General features: G+C 41.4%; 1 protein-coding gene across 2 annotated transcripts; it reads right to left on the bottom strand.

The window, feature by feature from the left end:
• Nucleotides 1-6,268: 6,268 nt before the first annotated feature.
• LOC135936926 (retinal homeobox protein Rx2-like) lies at nucleotides 6,269-20,427 on the bottom strand. Of its 2 annotated transcripts, none has more exons than XM_065479935.1 (5): nucleotides 20,118-20,427; nucleotides 14,503-14,786; nucleotides 8,968-9,058; nucleotides 7,454-7,874; nucleotides 6,269-7,068 (listed from the first exon to the last, which is right to left on the bottom strand). In XM_065479935.1, the coding sequence occupies exons 1-5, from the start codon at nucleotides 20,305-20,307 to the stop codon at nucleotides 6,954-6,956; spliced, it is 1,101 nt and encodes a 366-aa protein (XP_065336007.1). In that variant the 5' UTR covers nucleotides 20,308-20,427; the 3' UTR covers nucleotides 6,269-6,953. The 2 variants fall into 2 exon arrangements, with proteins under 2 accessions (XP_065336007.1, XP_065336008.1); XM_065479936.1 differs by having other exon boundaries at nucleotides 7,463-7,874; nucleotides 20,118-20,426.
• Between the last annotated feature and the right edge of the window lie 1,209 nt (nucleotides 20,428-21,636).

Genomic DNA, 21,636 nt, shown 5'->3' with positions numbered 1-21,636 from the left:
CCACCGTTAGACTCGTCTCAACATCCCCTGACCAGCTGAAGGGTTTAGGGGTACTTACCCTCCACCCCCGAATTTCCTCAACCCTCTTGACAAAATTAAAAACACTGGAAATGAGAATTATTTTGCTTTTAATTAATTTTAAGGTATGCGTTGTTATTTTAGATAAAATTTAGCCATGAGTTAGTGAAGCTAGGGGCAAGTGTATCAAAGGCAATTTGTTGTTAAAACGGACAGCACACAATAAATTTGGCCCCTGGGATGGTGAGTTGGGGACCACGAAAGTACAATTCAAGAATTGCGAGCGATCAAAGCAGGGGAAAAGAAGCTGCGGAGAGGAGATCGAGTTTTCGCCGAGCGGGAGGAGAGACAGTCAATATTGGCTGTTGTTGATTTAGAGTCGCGCAGCCCTTTATCTGGCGCTTGTGTATGGCAAATAAATGATATCATTGTGAGCCGGAGCAGCCCCTTGGCTACAACCAGTGGAGAAGATGTGCTCTCACGAAACTTAAACAAAGCGGCAGAGAGAGCGAGCGAGCAATAATAATAAAATTGGTCGCCGCAATTCGAGAGGAGGAGCAGACAAAGCGCCACCGCCCCGACTGCTGGCAAATAAACCGCTAAACACAATCTTTATTTCGCCAATATCGCGTGTGCGTATTTGCAAATAACTTCTCATATCGAGTTAGACGCTCCAAGTTAGTCGTCGTCATCCCTGCCCACGGCGAATCGGGCGGCTTCTCCACTGCTCGGCGCGTTATTTGATTTATCAACCACCCTCGTGCAGAAATTAACTCTACGACTTGCTGTTTGATTTGCTCCGAACTTAAAAATATTCAGCTCGATGCGGAGAAGTGGATCTGATGGAAATTAATGCTGCATAATTCACCAGCAGTCAGGTTTCAATACGCGATTCGATTATTTTACTGTTTTTTAAAATGCAAAATTTTTCCTGCGAAACAAACAGATTGGTAATCTAATAAAATTCTGGCAGAAAATATAATTAAAAACGTCAAATTTTACGATATTCCCGCGCTTTGCGATACGTTCCACGCCCTCTACGCTAATTTTCCGGGGAACCGCACTCCCCTTTAAAAATTCCTGCGAGGTAAGGAATCCGGTGAACGTGTTTTTGTTTTAAAAAAATTGCGAGTTTTTCAAAAAGTCCAGTAATTGCTATTCGTATGGTAATAGATGGAGGTGTCAGCCAGCCGCGCTGCGCCGCACCAGCCGGCAGATTTTGGGTCACGTGGGCAGCCGCCAGCCGCCGTGAATACTGCTAAGCTGCGCCAGCCGGTGAACAGGGGTCAAAAATTAAAAAATGCAGGAGATAAAAATGTCTTGTGGCCCTCCACTTTCAAACTTGACGTTTAAAATATTTCCAGCCGCGCCAGCCGCCGAAGAAAATGGCCAGCCGCTGCCGCCGGGCAAAAAAATTCGACAAAGCCGGTCCCGCCAATAATTATTTTAATGTATTTAGCAAAGTGGAGCACATGCATGTTTGTGGAGAACGAGCAGAGGCGAAAATCCAGTCTTTTCTGACTCGGCTAATCTCATCCCATTTCTCTCGAGTTTCGAATTACGCTGGCGCGAGAGCGACTTTTTCTGCAGGTCCCATTATAACTGGTCCGTTTGCTGACTGAGAGACAAGAGCCGAGAGTAAGCCATCACAAAAATATAAGTATAAACTGCGTGTTGTTGGTGCGCTTTATTTTTTAATCCCACTAACACGTCGGTAATTCCCTGCTCCGCCGACGTTTCTCTTGCTGATACCATCACAAGTGGATTACATTAGAAATACGTGTCAAACTTTTAACTTCTCAAAAGACGCACGTCTAAGTCTCAATTTTCCCGCAGATAAAAGCTTCGAAAATTGCTGACAAGCGTGAATACACGTACGCATTCCGCTCCATCTGGCTCGCATCTCTCGCTTTGTGTGTGTGTAAATAAGATCGCTCGCTCGCTCTCGGCTTATCTGATTGTTTTCAGCTGGACCCGCGTCAGAAATTAAAATTTAATTTCCGTAATCCTCGAAATACCCTGCTCTCTCACGTCCCATTTTTTCCGATTTGTGCAGGTGTAAATTTATATATGAACTCCGCGCTGCTGTCAGATGGATTTTCTTTTCTTCCTGATAAAAAAGGGAGCACGCCCTAATCCTTTCGTTCGCTTGATGGGTTTTCCAGAAATCTATTAGGGAATTGAATTCATTAGCTGAAACGATCAATAGAGCTGTAATATGTTAGGGAATAAAGCAACAGCCTATATACACACACACTCTCACGTGTCTTGTTCGTAATTTGATGGCAATGTAAAATTTATGACAACAGTCTGCGCCGCGGTGACATTCTACTGCACGGAAACTCGCGATTAAAGCGGCGTGAGAAAGAGACCCAGTTCTATTGTTTCCGTCACCCGTGATGTGGAAAATCAATTTGCATCGTAAAAACTACGAATTCATACTCAGTTTGTCGGGGATGAAATGGAAATAATATCCAAACAGAAAGAAATAAAACTCCTTTTATCTGCTGCTCGTTCGCATTTCACAGTGGCATGTGGGAAATGCATCAACTTCTTTAAAAAGCAAATTAAAAACGCATTTGCAGTCGCCGTCGCCGCCGCTTTGAGTGTAAAAACAGCAAAAGAGAGACGAGCTTTTAACGCTTGCTTTATCTCATTTAATTATGATGATTAACTAAAAGGGAACAATTAAGGAAGAAAACGCTTTCTGCTGCGTGCGCCAGAGAAAAATTATTTCACTCTCTTTCGCCAGCGGAGAAAAGAACAAAGGCGAATAATAATAAAAATTAATAAAGGCTTTTGTGTTAATTTCACGCAACTTTTCCCCGCACAAACGGCGCCCGACCATAATTTTCTTTTACCCGCGCCAACCGCTTTTAATGTAATAAGACTCGGCTGACGGGAGTGCACGAAACGCCGCGCAGAAAAGTTGGCTCGTGAGAGAAGCACATTTAAGTGGTCCAATTTTTCAATATACCCTCCGCGCGGATTCCATCAGAGACGAGAAAAAAGTGAAGTCAGCCACCTTTAGTTTCGACGACAGCAGTTCCCCACTTAAATCACAGTCTCTTTGAAGTCAATTTCATGCCCATCATTCTTCGGTTGTCAGCACTTAAATCGCGTTTTCGCCCTCTCTGTCCGCCCCTTTCCGGTGGCGAGTAAATAATAGATGACTTGCAAACAGCAACAAAGCCACACAGACTGGTATTATGGCTATTGTTTAGTTCAATTTATCATTCAGATCATCTGATTCCTAAATTTAAAAATTATTCCACTCATTATAATCTCATTGGCAACTAAATATATACTTGTTTATTATTGCGGTCAATAATAAGGTAATGCAAAGTAATGACAAACAGAGCTAGCAAAATATTGCAAAAACGAAAAAACTGTTCGCCGCACTGAGCCAAAACCCATAACCATAATCGATTTAAATCACTGAACACTGGAAACTTGCCACATAAGCATTTTGCACATAGTTCAGTAATTGAGTTCAGGTGGCAGGTTGTTCCTCGGTTTTACCACCCTGAAGGAAAACGCTGTGCACTGGTGACGGTGCGCTTGCCGTTAGCGTCGCCTCGCAGCTGCCCTGTTTTTTGTGCGGTTTTAAACTTTTAAAGGGTGCAATGAGATGATCTTTGACTCCTTGAATTAGTCTAAGGACTTGCATTTTTAAGGGGTCAGATTGATCAGATCGAATTTAAGCAATTTTGATGAAATATTTATTAAACACCACGGGTGTACAACAACAGACATGTACAATAATCAAATCACAGGTTCATTGCTAGTTTTTGCTTTGGCGGCTTGGCAAAAGCAATTTTGAATAGTGTATACGCACACACAATTATTCGCGTAATTTGCTTCCAACATGCACAAAATGCATCTTTTTTAAATTTCTGATGGGGTTGAAAAGAAATTGAAGGGGTAGAGATTTAGTGAAAAATGGATATTTCTTTTGGAGACTGCAAAAACAGTTTGTCAACTCAATCTCAGGTTCTAAGAGTCACAGAAGATACGAAAATTGCATACCATAGTCGACTTGTCCTTACGTCCCTACTGAAGTGTTTCAAGGAGGTGCAAGCAATAAAAAAGTGCGAAATATTTCGTTTTGTAGGGCGCAAAAAAGGGATTGAAGAGTTGGCACCCTTAAACTGCTTCAGCATATATATCTATAAGAAAAGTAAAGACAGTCTATAGCGGTGTGCATTTTTTAAATCTGACCATTTAGAAGCTGCGATTGAAGCGTGTAATCATTGTTTAAAAATCCCGAAAAGTATAGGATATTTTAAATAAAAAAATAAGGCTATGCGTTATTCCAGATTTTGACTCTCCTTTTTAACGTAATATAAAAAATAATAAATTTCAATTGATTCATTTTAAAAATTTGATCCAATTTAGAAAATTTGATTTTAGTGACCCCAACCTTGGACCTACGACTTTGAGGTCATTAGCAGAGTTGTTTGATTTGGCGAAACAAGTTCAACGGTGTCCGGATTATTGTTCTATTATTATAATCTTTATTGATCAGCCTAAACAATGGATAATGGATTACTCCAAATTCCCGGACTTCTCAACGGATTCGCCAATAAAATAGGGGCATGTGGTAGCGAAAAATAGTGTCAGATTTTTGCTGCTCTCAGAGATTCAGAATGAATCAGAGTGGGCGGAATAACCCCCACAAGACAAGTGAATTTTTGTTAATTAATTCAATTCTCCACGTGGGGATGGAATTTGTTTATAACAGATGCACACTCAATATATTCATAACCAAACACATTTTAGGATTTCCAGTTTTGTATGATGCTAATCACCCACTCAAAATAGAGGTGTATAAAAAAACATCTGCTCGGCAAACAATTGCATGAGCTTTGATTGACCTCCCTTTGTGATTCAGAGTTTGACAGGTTATGATGGGCATAATTATGAACGCCAGCTGGATTATATGAGCTGGCAGTGCACACAAAAATATATTAGGGTCACATTCATAACGCTCATTCGCTTGAAAAACATTTTGGCTTTGTCAGTGCCAGCAATTATCATGACACACTTCTCCGAACATGAATTATTCTGTCAAGAAAACGATAAAATATTTTATCCCTCTCCGTTACCATTTTTGTTATTTAATATCGCTCGTTTTGTTGTTTAATTTTAATTCATTTTAATTATTATATTTGTATCACACAACGGTACAGATATATGAGCTCCTCCATTAGTCAGAAACCAAATTCAAATTAACAATAGAAATAAGAAATAATATAAATAAAAAATGTAGGAAAATATTTTAAAATTGTAATTAAAACATGCAATTCGTTTCACTCACTGTGATGAAGATAAATTTTCTTGAATAATTACTAAATCACAGGGAAATTAGGCGAAATCCGAAATCAATAAAGTGAGTTGCTTTGAGAGCAGATTGTCCGGTCGGGCTTCAGAGGGAAATTGCGAGGACAGGAATAGAGAGAGCCGTAATTGAAGTCTTTAATACACAGGCCACACAAGGCGGAGCGGAAAAGGGTCCGGCTCTTTGCATGCTGCTACTCTCTGCGAGTTGAAAATTGTACACGTACAATGACTGCATTAAATTTCACGCACACAGCAACAAAAGGGAGAACGAGGACGCTGCGCCGCGCCGCGAGTCAATGCGATGATGATGATGGTATTAGGGGCTCCATTATTGCCCCCTCCCACTCACCCCCCACCCACCCCCGGCGTGTCTTTTTGCGGTCGGGATTTGCGGCGAAAAATGAAGAGCAAGAAACCGACCGCCAATTGTTCAATGAAAAGCCGATCAAACCTAATGAGCGCAATCTCTTCAAAGAATAGCTCGGCGCCGAGCCCTCCGAGCTGCTTTGCTCCAGCGCAGGTTCGTCCGCTCTTCCTCCGTCGCAGATGGGAAATAAAAATTGGACCCTTTATTTGCACAAACGCTTTGCCTCGACTCACTCTTTTGCATTACCCTCTGCTGCTGCTGCTCGTCCTCCCAACTGCGCTTCATTTGAGAACAACTCTTGATTACCAGGCGAACCTTTCAAAACTTGCAGGTGAAATCAGGGTTTTGTTTCTCCAATTAAAAATATTCAGTTAGGTATTTTTTCTAAAATCCATTTATAAGAGTTTTCTGGGAAATTCCTGTAGCTTAAATTTAATTTTAAAGAATTTTAACGGAAGATTTTTTTAAAGAATAACAAGGGAAAATATAAACTAGACATTTTGTCAAAATCAGGGTGAACTTGCATTGAAAGAACCAGGGTATTGTATTTAATTATCTGATAATTTATTCATTAATAAGTTAATACACTTATTACGATTAGATGCTCTATCTCTAAAGGATTTCATACAATATACACTTTTTACACTTAGACCGGTTTGACATTCACAACTATGTTATAGTTATGTATAGTTATAACTTGATATAATTAATTAATTAATTAAATGCTTGACATTTCATCTTGAATCACATTTACTAAAAAAAGAAGCACGGATCAAAAGTGTGTCGTTAAAACTGCACCATCGGGTAGCTGCTATCTTTCACACTATAAAATCTTGTAGCTATATATAATCTAGAGTGTATGCGCGCGTCTTTTCCATCGTAAATACATACATTCAGTAATGCCCCTGTAAGATCGGCAACCTACGCGACACCTGCGGCTGCTCCTTGTAATCAATTATTGTCGAGTTTAAAGTTCTGTACATATATGCGTCGTCGAAAACGAGGGGGAAAAATCAGTCTAAAAAATGCACGCGGGACCTGGCGGAAAGCAGCAGCTCCAACTTGTGACACAATCAATTGTTATACAACTTAATAACGCAGAGATACAACTTTAATAACTTTATCAGCGCGACGCGACGAGAAATGAAACACTTGTCCGTGTAATAAAAAAGATAAACATGTGTGCGAAAGAGATGCATCAACCTCATTTCGGCTGCCCTCTGATTTATGACTTGGCCTGCACCTGCGCGGCCGACTTCGCCGCCGCTGCCAGGAATCGCTGCTCCAACAGCGCCTGGTGCTCCTTGGCTCGCAATCGCAGAGCATCAATGCTATTTTTCCTGTCGGAAAGTAAAAAAAAAACGGTAAATTAAAAGGGATTGATTTTTGGATATGATATAAACCCCCTTGAATAAAGAAAAATGTTGGAATGTTTTTTTGCACTTAATTTAAAATTTTGATTGTTTTAATTTTGAATTAAGGTAAGGGGTGGGAATTTAGAGGGAGTTTTGGATCAGGTTAGGGCTAAGCACCTTCAGTTGGTCAGGGGAGGTCCAGACGAGTCTAACGGTGTGCAGTTTTTGCGATTCTATTGATTAGAACCCGATATTTGGAGTAGCACAGCACGAACAAAACTCGAAAATTCGTGTTTTTCGAGTTTCGAGCTCGTCTGAATTTAGTAAAATAATTTTGCAAGTGAGGAAAAGTAAGAAAAAGTTCACAAACCAAACTGACCTGCTCTCGTCCTCTTTGCCGTCGTTGCTGCCCTGCTCGGCGTCGACGTCGGGGCTGCGTCCCTTTGGTGGCAGTGGTGGCGACTGCGACGCCGAGGTCGGGGGTTGTAAAGCCGAGTGCGGCGGGTTGGCCAGCATGCCGGGCGGCATGAAGCCCGCGAGGCCTCCGTGGCCTGGCAGGCCGGCGGCCAGCACGTAGTGCGAGAGGAGCGCGTGCAGCGGCGGTGAGGGGCCCTTGCCGGAGGCCGCGGCCGCCGCCCACGGCAGGCTCAGGCCGTGGGGCAGGCCCAGCATCGGGCCAAAGCCCAGAGCCGCGCCCAAGGTGCCGGGGCCGGGCCAGAAGCCCTCGTGCGGGCCGCCTCCCAACGGAGGCAGACCGGCCAGTTGTGCGTGAACGTTGAAATCGTGAATTCCTGCAATCAACAAATAAATCAATAATAATTGAAATGATCTCTTTGTAGGCTAAAATTATTCAAAAATGAAAAAGTTTGAAATATTTCGAGAATGGTCCTACATTTTTTTCATCCTCTGCCTGTGTTCAAAACAGGAGTGTCAAATTTTTAAACTCCTGCTACAAAAGAATCGCTTTGATTTAAAATATTCATTTTTCGACTCGGGGGATGGATAGAGTTTAAGGGTGAGCACCCCAAAAATCATTCAGCTCACCAGGGAAAGCCAAGCCAAGTCGAATGATGTTCAGTTTTCGCATTTCTGACCCTTAAAACCCGAGATTTGGCGCTCGCAACATTTGCAAAAATAAAAATTTCAAATTTCAAAATTGAATTTCTCGAAAACGAACGCTATCATGTTCAAATTCCCGCACAAGTTCACACGTACCCTGAGATCACTTTTTGCGGCCTTTTCTTATTTTTAAAATTTTAAAAAATCCCAGAAATCACACGGAAATGTTCAAAAATGAGCCTCGGTGACCTTTTGCCCTTGACCAATGACCTCAAATTTAGTGTTAACTCGACCGGCCTTAACAAGAGGAGTTCAACGCTTAACTTAACTTTTAAATTTCACCAACTCAAAACTGTAAAACCCGCAAAACATTTGATGAAAACATTTTTACTACTTTTTTAGATAAGACTGCGATGGTGAAAAATTCGTCACCAAGACCCGTTCACTCACATTCGAAATTTAAAATATTTTTTGAACATAAAATAAATTAATGCCTATGAATTGAAGCCGCCAACGGATGGCACCTGCGTATATTTACGATTTTTTTGCTTTTAAAATAGTTTACCTTATATTTATTTGAATGAAAAATCTGTTCAGCGTAGAAACGAAAAAAATACAATTTTTGTAAAACAAAATTGACAGGATTGAGACCTGAGTCGCATTGACTATTTTAAATATGTAAATTATCTGAATACACTATAAATTCCATATTGCTTATTGAATTTTTGTAATGTTTTTACAGTTCAAATAACCGAGATTTCCAATAAAGGTATTGTACAAATTTGAGGGATTTTCGTGTATGAATTCCTTAAAAAGGTTTCTTACCAGATTGTTCGGCGTGAAGAAATCCAGTGGTTTCTCGTCCCAGCGCTTTCTCCCGTTTCCTCCACTTGGCCCTTCGGTTTTGAAACCAGACCTGCAACAGAGTGAACCCGGTTTTGTTATCAACAGCTCTCAGAGACTTATGTTGTGCAAAAAAAGCCGCAAGGAAAACGGATCAATATTCCAACAAATCGAATTGCGCGCAACAGCACCCGGCTCGGCAATTGTGCGGCTGCAAATCGCCGAATAATTGGCTGAGAGAGCACAAAAAAGCGGCCTGCTTCTTTTGAGCCGCGCATTTCTTTGAATTTGTTCCAATTATCGTCGTGGTCTCGTCCGCAACGGTCCATTGAATCGTCTCGGTGAGCGCATAATTAAACGTCCCACTCGAGTCAATATTGCAATTTTCGTTTTCGAAAGAGTCGAATTAAGCTCTTAGAAGTAATTATTTTCTTTTTAAAGTTTGCTAAATAACTCGAGCGCGCAACAAGGAGGGCTTAATAATCGTGCTTAATTTTTTTTTATTATTATTAAATGCTGCGGCGCGCGCGCGCGCATTTTCGAGTGCCTGCTACATGTTGTGCGAGACAAAAAGCAGAGCAGAATGACGACGCTCAAGCACACAATAAGAATTAAGTAAGAGAAAAGAGTGGAGCGGCAAATTAGTCAGACACGCCGCAACCGGAGGCTGAGTAATTTAATTTGAGCGCCAAATTGCTGCCATTTGTACGCCGGCTGCTGCTGCTGCTGTAAGAAGCCGCACTTGAAAATTTTAATTCATCCGCTCGCCTGCTTGTTCAACTGTTTTATAATCCTCCTCCAAACAATGAGAGCCACGATTTCAAACCGCAATTCAGTTAGTCTATTTTAGGAACGAGCAGGAGAGGAACATGTGATTATTTATGTATTTCTAAATTGAGTTTTTACCAAAATACTTGTGAATAGACGAGCTTGAGCCATCTTTTCATACCTATCGCCAGATTTAAAACCGTGGAAAGGATCAAGTGTACAATGAAAATTTCGAGCCCCTTTTTTGCCATATTTGACATATTTTTCACCTTTCATAATTAATTTTCAAAAATTTTCAGACACTATTGCTGAAGTACAATTGTTAAAAATCCGCTTTGATATTTTCCGTCGAAAAATAGAAGAGCAACCCCTCCGTTGAACTCCCTCCCCCAGGCTAGCTCTCCAATGCATGCAAATGTCTCTTGGTGCGCGGACTTAAATTCAAATAAAAGAACTGCATTAGAAGTGGCACGCAGCAAGTTATTCGTTCGCGTCGTCGCCACTTGAAATGCAGTTGTTGCGGGGTGGCCGCAATTACAAGCGCCTGTCCTTTCGTTCAAAGCTAAGTCAACGAGTTTCTGCTACACGTTTGCATTCTGCAAATTATGTAAGCTTGCTTTCTGTGTCACACTTTCCACTTTTTGCAAGTTTTGCCTATTTCCAAACCTAATTGTAAGTGGTTGATATTTTGTGGTTCCACAAGTTTTTCAAACCGTGACACTGGCCCTCGACGTTAGATTGCGCCATTTTATTCAACGTCTTTGGTCGCAGGCGTGTTTTTCAGTCACAGCTATTTTTGTAATTGGTCGTAAATAAATTGAACACTTCTCTATTCTCGCGAGTCTCTCGTCTTAATATTCAAAATAACCCGTGGACTCGTTGTTTTCGATAAAATTAAAAAATGAACTAGGCTGATTGCATGTGAATTGACGCGAATTTTGTCATGGCAATGACAAAAAAATATCCAAACAGTCTACAAAAGTGTAAATGGATTCAGCAGTTCTCAGATTTTATTATCGTTACTATTATTTTCGTTTCAAAAAAGTCCTCGGTGCGGAGGCAAGTGGCCCTTGAGTGGGCTGGGTCCCTGTGCGGTCTGGTGCACCCATGTTATCCGTTCGCGGTGTTATTGGGACCCGGGTTTCAGCATTCGTGCTAGTGCAGTGCGCGCCCTTCCCGCTCCTCGGACAGGGATAAAAAGAGCAAAAAAAGGGTAGAAAATATCTTATGGAAGATGGAAAAATATGCTTATTATACAGCGCCAATTCCCTCATGTAGTCATTCTAGCAACTAATGGAGAAGCCCATCCATTGGAACCTGCTGCTTACTACAACTGCCAAGATTCTCCGTCCTGGTGTAGGCGCAGTCATGAGCAGGTGGCTCCGTGCGGAAGTTGTGTGCACACTCGAGATTGAGCGCAGCACCCCTTACCCCTTACGCTCGGCTCGGCTCAAATCAAGCCATTCAAATCGAGCGCACTCTCTCATCATTGGCGCTTCTTCTTCATGTGTACAGACAATTTCGAGCCCATTATCATGGCGGCATTGGAATAATTGCATCATCAACGGCGCGCGCGCCCTAATTGGAAACAATTAGACGCGTTTAATCTTCATCAACGCTTGTCTCTCGCCCGGCGCGGCCGCCCGCCCGCTCTCTCCGCTCTCTCTCGTCAGCATTCAGCGCTCGTTTTTCGACACACCGGCATTAAGGCCAATCGACTACCTATTGTTAGCACACCGAAGCAGTGAGAGCGAAAAAGTGAATGCCGGAGAGGGTTGAATTCAACCCCGCGCGCGCCGAATAAGTTGGTTAGATACAGGCACAATGATAGGTAATCGGATGCCAATTGTGTCCCAGTGTGTGTGTCCGCCAGCCAGGTAATTACACAATTGATGAGGCACGGGCTGATTATACGGGCTGACAACTCAATTGCCTTTTAATTCGGCCAATCAGCACTGCTTTTACTTCTAAATTGCAAAGCGATGTCGTTTATTAATTACACACACACAGAGATTACTTCTTGTCTTTGCCTCAAAATCAGAACTTTTACTCATTATATTCTTTTAGTAGAGCTATACAGAAAATTTGTTAAAAATTCTTTTAAATCTTTTTCACTTGAAATAACTGAACGACTATCTATAAAGCAGGAATTATCGATTAAATTTCTTAGAAGATCGGCTCAAAAGTTCGCATGCTAATCAGAAACTGTAAAATCAAGATTTATTTCACAATAATTAGGGAATATTCCCTCAGAATTTGCACATCGTTGCATGGATAGATCACGACGATATAGGGACTGAAATCAAGCGAAAAAATCGCGAAAGAAGCAAAATTTGAAACTCAACTGTCTCTTCGGTCCTGATTTTAGAGATACACTGTTGCTAAATTTCACAATATATAGACTACAATGAACTACTTGCTGTATAGTCAACAATATAGTTCTTAATGGTTTCCTCTTAAAAAAAAATAAATAAATAAAAATTGCGTGCGTACACAGAAAATTTAAGCGCATCTCATCTTAAGCTTTGAAAGTGCGGTGCAGACCGCAGAGGCAGGCTAATTCCGAAACATGCGTCTGAATCAACACAGCAAAATAATCCTATTGAAATTAATTAGCTTGCATTGCGGGCTGCGTGGAGCAGGCGGAGCGCGTGTGCGCTGGCAATTTTCATCCGCAAACACGCTCTCGAGAGATAATATGCTGGCTGGCTGAACATGAACATGCCACTACGATGTGTCGACGCCGACGGAGCAACCTGATGCGTTTTCTGAGCTTATTACCAGTGCGGTGGTGAGAACGGGGCAAATCTGCGCGCCAATTAAATTGGAATTAAGTTCAAGTTGAGAGCTTTACTTAGAATTTTATCAGTTGTTGTTGCGTCGACTGATTTTCAAATTTATTTAAATAAAACCACGAGTTAATTATTCAGTTACGAAAATACTGAATTATTTATCTCTGTGGACAGCGACCAATGGCAGAGGTCGCAAATTGGGGGAATTTTGAAATAAAGGCGTGGTTTGCCGGAAAGTTAAAAAGAAGGAAAAGCGCGGTAAATTTAAATTATTTGACGTTTTTCTGAGATTTTCAACTAAAATCCTAAATAAATTGACTGGATTTGCAGAAATAATCGAAAATAATAAACGAACATCATCGAAGCCAAAGTAAAAAAATTATCTACTGTTTGTTTTGCACAGAACTAATCATATATTAAAAACAAATTTGTCATTGAGCCTAAAATTGTTTTTGTGATTTGGAATCAGAGTGTGTCCATTTTCAACAGGAGTCAACTGCGCTGTGATATTGCCCAAGTCCAAATATAGCAGATTGCTCTTTTGTCGGTGCCAATTTACAATAAAAACCTCTCTCCTCAATTCCGAACAATAAAGATTATGAATAACTTTGAAACGACCTGCGCAGTGATATAGAGCTTATTTTGGGGTTAATAACAACAGAAAATATAACAAGTTAATCAAAATCCGGAGCTTTAAAAGCATTCCAGGGGCGCTGATAACATGTGGAGCCAAAAATCAAATTGTTTTGTGTGTCCGGTTCAGAGCATTTTAATTAGGTCGACACGAAATAACCCGTCGGACGCAAAACACAGCAGAGTCCGTTTTATTACGCTTTATTAGCCGGTAGCGCGCGATAGCATCGTCGGTCGGTATATACAATGCGCTCTATTTCCAGCTGCCTTAATACGAAATTAATTATATTGATTACGTAATGACACGCGTGCCTGCCGGAGCAGGAAAAAGATGGGGGGGGGGGGTTGTATAGCTCTTATTACACGCCGAGTTAATGACACATAATTGGCTGAATAAGAAAACGATTTTGTAATGTGCACAATGCGCGAGGGGGTGAGAACGCCGGGCGGCTTATTATCGCGCGCGCAATCTCTCTCCCACGACCTGCCAGCACGTGCTCCCCGCGACTTGTTTTATTTTATTAAGCCCCGTGAGCCCGAATGCACACACGCTGCACGACTTTTAATATCGGTAATTAGCTCCAATCCGGAGGGATGAATCCGCTCGTGGGGTGGACGTGCGATGCAATAAAAGAAGCGCACGCACTCGATGTCTCTGCCAGGGGTGGATTGCGGGCAATTAAACTGTTGTTCGCTAATTGTGGTGACCGATCTCAATTTATTTCTGAGCCAGAAATCGACGCACAATTGATTTCGAGCAATTGTTTAAATATGATTTTCACGTTAAAAGTAACAACTATTACCGAACAAATGAATGTATGTAAAAATAAATAATATAGACCTGTAGCGCCGATATTTTTAGGCTCCTCGTTTGAGAAAATTAAAGTTCTTGATGCAATCAAAAGCTTTTTTATTTACATTCATAATTAAATGTATCTATAAATCTGCGGTTAAATTTAATTTTTTGAGTCCTTGCAGAGAGACCGCCTGCACGAATGACTTCTTTGACACATCCAACCAGCTCTGACGCATGCGCACTTCTCGCATATAGGTTCATATCGTTTCAGCGGGTAAAAACGTTCTACTTGTGCTAAGCACGTCGCGCTGGACTTTTTGGTCGGAAAAATTATATAAACTACCTAATTCGACTCTCAAGAATCGATTGGTGTGCTCAGAAACTTCGTCAAAGCTGGTCTTTTGACACAAAACTTTTCATTTTGATTCAGAATTTCATACTTCTTATGATGTCTTTTGTGTTTTTAGAATTGTGACGAATAAATCAAACACGAGATTAAGGTCAAATTATTTCACTAAAAACACCAACCTGCACTCTGGCCTCGCTGAGGTCGAGTCGCATAGCGAGCTCTTCCCTGGTGAAGACGTCAGGGTACTGCGTCTTCTCGAAGGCCCGCTCCAGCTGGTGCAGTTGGTACGTGGTGAAGGTGGTGCGGCTGCGGCGGATTTTCCTCGGCTTGTTCATGTCGTCGGCGTCGTCGGGGCCTCCGTGGCCCATGTCACCGGCGACCAGGTTGTTCGGCGCGTCGTCGACGCCGTGCTCCGTGTCGCCTGAGGAGGTCGAGGCACTTTCCAAACGACTCGAGTCCGCATCTACCAATCAGATTCGAAAAAAGAACATTAATTGGCACGTTGGAAAAATGGTGAAATTCGAAAGGGATGAAAGGGACTTAAATTTTAGGAATCACGTTTTATTCTGTTAGCATTTATTTTTTCGGACGAACGGGGAAAAACAAATTGAGTTTTGATGCGAGTTTTGTTTATTTCAGCAGATTAATTCTTTATCGTATGGACGAAATCAAGCAAATGAGTTCATTAGCAGAAACTCGGAGACAACCAGCATATATTCGTTATTTTATCTCGATTTTCTGGCTACAAAAATTCGAAAATGCGTTTTGTACGTGTGACGGCAGTGAGCACGACGACGGGAGAGCAATATATTTCCATGTTTATAATGAACTACATTCAAAAGTACAAATAAAAAGGGAGTTATTAATCCTCTTTTTGAATTCATCTGCCTTTATTACTTCGGATCCACGTAGCTGCGCGCCGGGCTGTAATGGCTGGCTGGCGTGCTTTCTGCGCTTCGTGCAGCTTAACTCCTCCTTTTTTTATTCCACCGGCTTGTCCTCTCATCATAATTTTTTATTGATAGACCGGCGAGTGAGCGAGCGGATTAAAATGTAGCGGAGCGGTGGGTGCGCGGCGCGCACAAAATAAGAGACGTGCAGCAAAGAACACGGGAATTATTGCTCTCTCGTCGCGCTTTCGCGCATTCATTCACTCACTCCGTAGCCGAATCGTGCAGATTAAAAATGCCAATTAATTTGCTGAGTCGCGATTTCCGCGTGCAAGACTCCAATCTCTTTTAAATGATTCGCAGAAGTGATCATCAATATTTAGAAGCCAAAAATTCAGTTGCAAATTTAACAAGGATAAAATTTCAGGAGTGATTTTTTTTGTGAAAATATAAGGCCCTTATTTGACGAAAAACTTCATCCGCGCTAACATCCAGAGTTGTTTTTAATTAAATGTTAAACTAGCAGAGTTTAAAATTCTGAATTTCAACGAGGATGGAGTTTGTTATTCAATTTCCATTATGCGGCAAACATTTGCTCTCAAGAATTTGACGTAGAAATTATTCAAATTGATTCAAAATGGTCGTAGAACAAAAATTGAGTAAAACAACTTTCTTGTTGATCTTAAAGTGGTATAGGTCAAAGTTCAAGGTCATTAAAATCAAATTTTCAAAATAGAACCAATTAAAAAACCATTTATAAAAGATTATTTTAGATAAATCTTGTAGTGCGCAAAAAATTAAATAAGATGAATCAAAATCTGGAATGGAATTTGGCCGTAATTTTTATTAAAATATAAAAACTACAAAATTGAAACGTTTTAAAAAAAATATTTACACGCCCAAAATCTCAGCTTGTAATCATCAGATTTTTAAAAAAACCACACACCGCTAGACTCGTCTCAACCTCCCCTAGAGTCACAGCCAACTAAAAGTGCCAACCCTTCAACGCCTCTTTGCACCCTAGAAAATACATTTTTCTTGATGAACTAATTTTATGATTTTCGGAACTACTGAAATGTGCTAAATATTAGTATGAAATCCAGTTGGGAGTACAAAAGGTTTGCCCCGGCGTGGGAAGCCAATCGTCGTGATCCCTCTTAGGAAAAAAACGCGCAGGGGGCAGCTCGGCGGAATTGCTGGCTAATTAGACACGTAGGTGTCTGCGCGTCTGCTCTCCTCTATATTTCTGCAGCCAGCGCGCATTCATCAACATGCTCCGCGGCTAATCCCCATTGTAAGCGTGCTTTTGCAGCTTGTTAATTCTTCTCATACAAATTGCGCCGAGAGCAGCGCGCCCGGCTAGATCTGTTTATGCTAAAAAGCAGGAGAGATTTTTACGAGGGGGATGAGCTCTTTTAATTGCGTGAGCGGTGCACAATTAGTCGCGCCGCTCGACGGCCAATTGACGTTCAATTAAGTGTGAACACACGAGTTGAATCAGTTCGAGGGCCGTTCAAGGGCACAACAAATTGAAAATTCAGGGGGTGCACATTTATACCAGCACTCACTGAAACAGAAATAATAAACAAAATTACGATTTAAACCACTCAAGATGATTTTTTTAAATTTTAATGGAGCGATATCCTAATATTTTTAATTTCATTCTATTTTACGAATAAAAATTCATTCTTCTTATGAAATTAGTTTTCTTGAGGAATGAAAATATTCCATCATGCGTGTATAGATCTTGCCGATAAGCATATGAATGCACTAATGAGCAGTCTTGAGCTCAATTGGCATTCGTCAGATGACAATATGTGACAACGATACGAGGATAAATGATTCAAAAAGCCGGTACTCGCTCGAGTAGTAAATTCAAATGCGCGCGGTCGCTCCGAACACAATGCGGCTTTAATATTTTATTGTGTGTGTGTTGACGGCTGAGACGGCGTGTCTGTTTTGGCTGGATGAGAGCGAGTGAAACGCGCCTCGCAGCATCTTGATTTGAATTAGAATAGACTCAGCCAGCCATTCTGCTCCAATTATTGTGTGTGCTATATGTGCCGTCTCGTCATTCAATTATCCACCGCAGCTCGCTTCAATTTTGACGTGTTCAACTTTGAATTGGTTTGAAATGAGGACAGAGAGCAAGCCCGGAAGCTGCGTCTCCATCATGAGATCTCTTTCGGATTTTTGGTTGCAAGCCATCAAGTTGGTAAAAGGATCTTCTCCGCACATCAAGCGTCTAGTTGCTATTTTAATTAAATTTGATTGGCCTATTTCCTCGAACTGCCAATTAATTATTTTATTCAATTTTTTTCAGTATATCATTAATGAACGCAGTGTATAACATTTATTTGTTATTTTTGTTAGCTTTGAGCACTTGGCGATTTGAACGTCCGCAATCAGGCCGAGTCCCCTTTTTTCTGAATCAGAATCAGTCTCCCAAAATAATGATCTCGCAGAGCCGTTTGAAGCACCCTCCTTGTGGCTAATCAGAGCATCAAAATGGAAATTCCACCGCCCTGCTCACGCACACGCACACACATACACAAAACGAGATCTCTCAATTACGGCAGCCGCTCCATACGAAAATAATTTGTCCGTATACGCGAGCGGTTTTTTCCCGCACGCTCTTCAAAGTGCAACAAAGTATAATATATGGATCCGTTGAAGAGGCACAATATTTTGATGTGGCCCACAATGGCAGCGAGCTTTTGATACCGCACCAGTTATTACGGCCATTGTGCCGCTGTCAAAATTGCATTCACCTTAACAAGCGTCTTCGATCAAGCGGCGAATCGGCCCGAGGCGACGAACGGTCTGAAAAAGCTGCCCTTCAACCCTTTTATGTGTCCGAGACGATTCGTGCTTAATGGGGCTGAAATGTTATTTTAATGTATCGTGCACGGTGAAAAGCAGCTGGCTAACTAAGCGAGCTGTAAGTTTGTTAAAGACCCGTGTTCCGCGGCTTGTTTTTAAAGCGATTTATTCGATTCCCGTATGCGTCTCGCAGCCGTGTAAACTGGTTTTTTTTAATGTAACAACGTTTTTTATGACCGCTATTAGTGAGAAACAAGCATTTCAAAATTTTTTAAAATCATTCTCTCATAGATGAAATTCATCTTGAAGCTTTAGGGGTTGAGATGCTCCAGTAAATTAGCCGCAGCTTTTGATGGTGGTGTTCCCTCGGCTGAACATAATTTACATCTGGAGTCGGTTGTGCGTGAAGGTGCTAAGTACATTACTAATTGAAAGAAACCGCACAACTGGATGGGCCGTTCAGGCCGCAAATTGAAAATCTGTCGTTATTCGGACGCAGCAGAGGGTGCTCCCTTTTTTCCCCCAGACGAGCATCTTGTGCGGAGCGCGGTGAATGCATGCCTGAGCACATTATCCGCCGCGGGTTTTCTTCTTTCGCGCGCGTAATGCACCCCTTTTAAAAAGAGAGAGCTCCTTAAAATCCAGCGCCTCTTTTGTGCGGCGCTACAAAAAACGCAACCCTTTCATCCGCGACCAGCGTGGATAATGCCCATTAAGATCTCTCGTCTATTTTTATTTGAGAAAATGCTTATGCAGATTTATGTTTATTAATTTGAATAAATAGTGTGAGAATGTGAACATGCGCGACGGCCGAAAAGAGACAAAAAAACGCGGCATTTCTTGACACAACATGTCATAATTCGTGAGCGCACAGCATGTCAAACACGGAATAATGAGCCGGCTTATGCGATGCTGAATGCCACTTTTCTTGTTCGCCTTGCCTACGCAGCACGATGCAGTTTATTAGCTTGTGGTTGGTTCCGCACCGGCTCAGTGTCAAAAAGGGGAATTAAAACCCCTGACTGCACAACAATCTGCCCGCTCTGCTGAGTGAGAAATATTGCAATCGAGGGCAGCAATTCAATTTACAACACCAAAAGAAAACGTTTTCGAAATTAAAGAGGAAAATATTGAAAAATATCAAGTCGCGGACGAATTGTAATAACTGCTTCGGCGAAATAAAATTCAAAATTGAAACACCTGCGATGAAAATGATTTAAAAACCAATCATTGCTTATATAAACTTATTTGTTTAAGACAGTGATTATTCTAGTTACAAAATTTCAAAACAGTTTAACACGCATTAGATCAATTTAGTTCCAAGTATAGACATAGAATAATGGAATTTCATCACGTAATTTGTATCTCCAGTCTGCGATGCGATTGTCTTCAAATTACTTGATTATCATTTATATATTTTTGTTACTAATCAATGTAAATAGATCGACGCTTACGTAAAAACAAAAATTTCCCAACCGTATATTCTCGAAAGCAGGAAGCGAGATATCTCTGCTGCCCCTTTTAATGCGCAATATTTCGTTTTGTGATTTTGTGAACATAAATGAATCAATGGATCAATTTTTCCATTATTTGATATCTGTGTCAGCTTTTGGTGCACTCACCAGTCGCGGCGTCTGGTTTCCCGGAACGAAGAGTGTTATGAAATTTATTATATACTGTCTCACCAATAAAGCAACAAGAAAAACCACTTTGCTCCCGGACTGGGAAATAATTTATACATAGTGATCGAAAAGACAAGCACTTAGGTGCAGCTAATTGTGTTTGTGCGTGTTTTTCTTTAATTAAGTGAGATTGTAAGTAAATTGACTCATATATGTTAGTGTCTGCTGCAGCGAGACACTAATCACAACTTGGAGAAAATGTTACCATTCCGACATTATTTTGAGTTAAAAGCCTAACAGTGGTTTACATATGTTTATAATATTGTTTACCTTAAATAATTGCATGTTTTCTCATTAAAAACGCTATTCACCTTATGAATTGAAAAGAGACTGATCTAGAAAAATGTCAGATCGGTCTGACACAGACAAAGCGAATTATATTAAGAAAACCGGACTGACCCTCTGCACGGAGTCCTCCCGGGGGCGAGACGCAGGGTCTGGAGGCGGCGTGATGTCCCAAAATCTGGTCAATGCTGTAGACCCTGCTGCTCTTGGGGTGCAGGTGGTCGGCGGCCGAGCCTCCGCCGGCGTCGGTCGTGCCCATGTCTGCGTTGCTGCGCGGCTGCATGCCACTGCGGCTGTTCAGCATCCGCACTCTATCGTGTGTGTATACGTGTCGGGGATGGCTGGCCTGCTGTCTCTCCCTCGCAACCCTCGCCGACCGACTTAATAGAGAGCACGAGTGTGACTGCTCTCGCACCCTCGACGGCGGTGGCGGCGGCACAGCGGCCTCCCTTCCACCCGGCCAGCCAATCCAGCCAGCGCCATAACAGAATCCAGAGCCAATAATGCGCTGCTTAATAATCTGATTCGACGTGAGTGAGTACTGATCCCGTCTCGCCCGGCCGCTTTTTTGTTCTTGTAAATTCTATTATTTCGGTCGTCGACGACGTCGCCGCCGCCGGCGCCGTCGGCGCGGGGGTGGCTGCCATCGCGCTTCAACGTCGGCTAACTGGCGAAAAAGCTGCTTTTCGTGTGTTTAATCGTTAGTTTTTGCATTTTATGCTGTGCTGCTTCCATCGAGAGCGTTTCAAATAAATTTCTTCTTGATTAAAAAGTGGTTGAAGCACAAGCAAAACCAACCAAAAAATTTCTTTCTATCTTCTTTAGTGCATTTAGCATCTCTTGTAAATTTTAAAGTGGATCGATACTTTGCGAAAATTATTTGATTTGTTGGATGCAATAAGCAGTTGGTCGATAAACAATATGTTCACTACAATTTTAAAAACCTTGCTAGAGTGAAAATTAAATTTTTCCGATTTTCCCTAAAATTTGCAGCGCTTTACCACATTTTCTTGGCAGATATTTCGATTCCTCTCTTATCAAGATCTGTCCAATAGCGCGTACGAAACCACCATTTAGGGAAACTCTTTGTTGTGAAATAAAATAGGATTTCAAATAAGGACACAGTCCTTACCATTTTTCAGCCACTTTTCTCACGAATATACACTGCTACTTAAATCAATTTTGGCCTCAACTGAATCCTAAAGCATGATGAGTTCATTGATTAGCAACAAGGATTTTGCAGTATCATTCCTCTTTAAATTAATTTTGAACCAAAAATCTTTAGCAAACATTACTGACGAACAGGTCTAGCTATGTTCATCTCATCAATTATTCGGCTTTTAAATTGAGGAAATTGAGAAATGTTTTAGCGCCTTGCAAAATGACAGAAACTGTGCCGCCGAGCATCCTTTTAGTGCAGGTGGCATAGATGTAGCTATCTTTTTTCTGTTTCTCTCGCATCGCATCAACTAAGTTTCTATTCCCCAGGTTTCTGTGTTTTGCTGAAATTTTTTAACAATTTATTCAGCATAATTGGCCGGTTCCTTAACAGTTCATGTTTATTTTTCAATTTATTCATTTCATTTCATTATGCATAATTTTGTAAAACAGATTATCTTAATTCTAAATTGAA

This window comes from Cloeon dipterum, chromosome 2 (genome assembly GCF_949628265.1).
Source record: "Cloeon dipterum chromosome 2, ieCloDipt1.1, whole genome shotgun sequence".
Classification (NCBI taxonomy): domain Eukaryota; kingdom Metazoa; phylum Arthropoda; class Insecta; order Ephemeroptera; family Baetidae; genus Cloeon; species Cloeon dipterum.
Note: the sequence above shows the minus strand (reverse complement) of the source record. Positions and strands in the feature narration are given on the sequence as shown.

Coding starts and splice junctions, on each gene's coding strand:
- LOC135936926 (XM_065479935.1), bottom strand. CDS start 20,307: ATGCTGAACAGCCGCAGTGGCATGCAGCCGCGCAGCAACGCAGACATG. Junction 7,875..8,967: donor TCTTCACGCCGAACAATCTG/GTAAGAAACCTT, acceptor TGTTGATTGCAG/GAATTCACGATTTCAACGTT. Junction 7,069..7,453: donor GACGAGAGCAGGTCAGTTTG/GTTTGTGAACTT, acceptor ACTTTCCGACAG/GAAAAATAGCATTGATGCTC.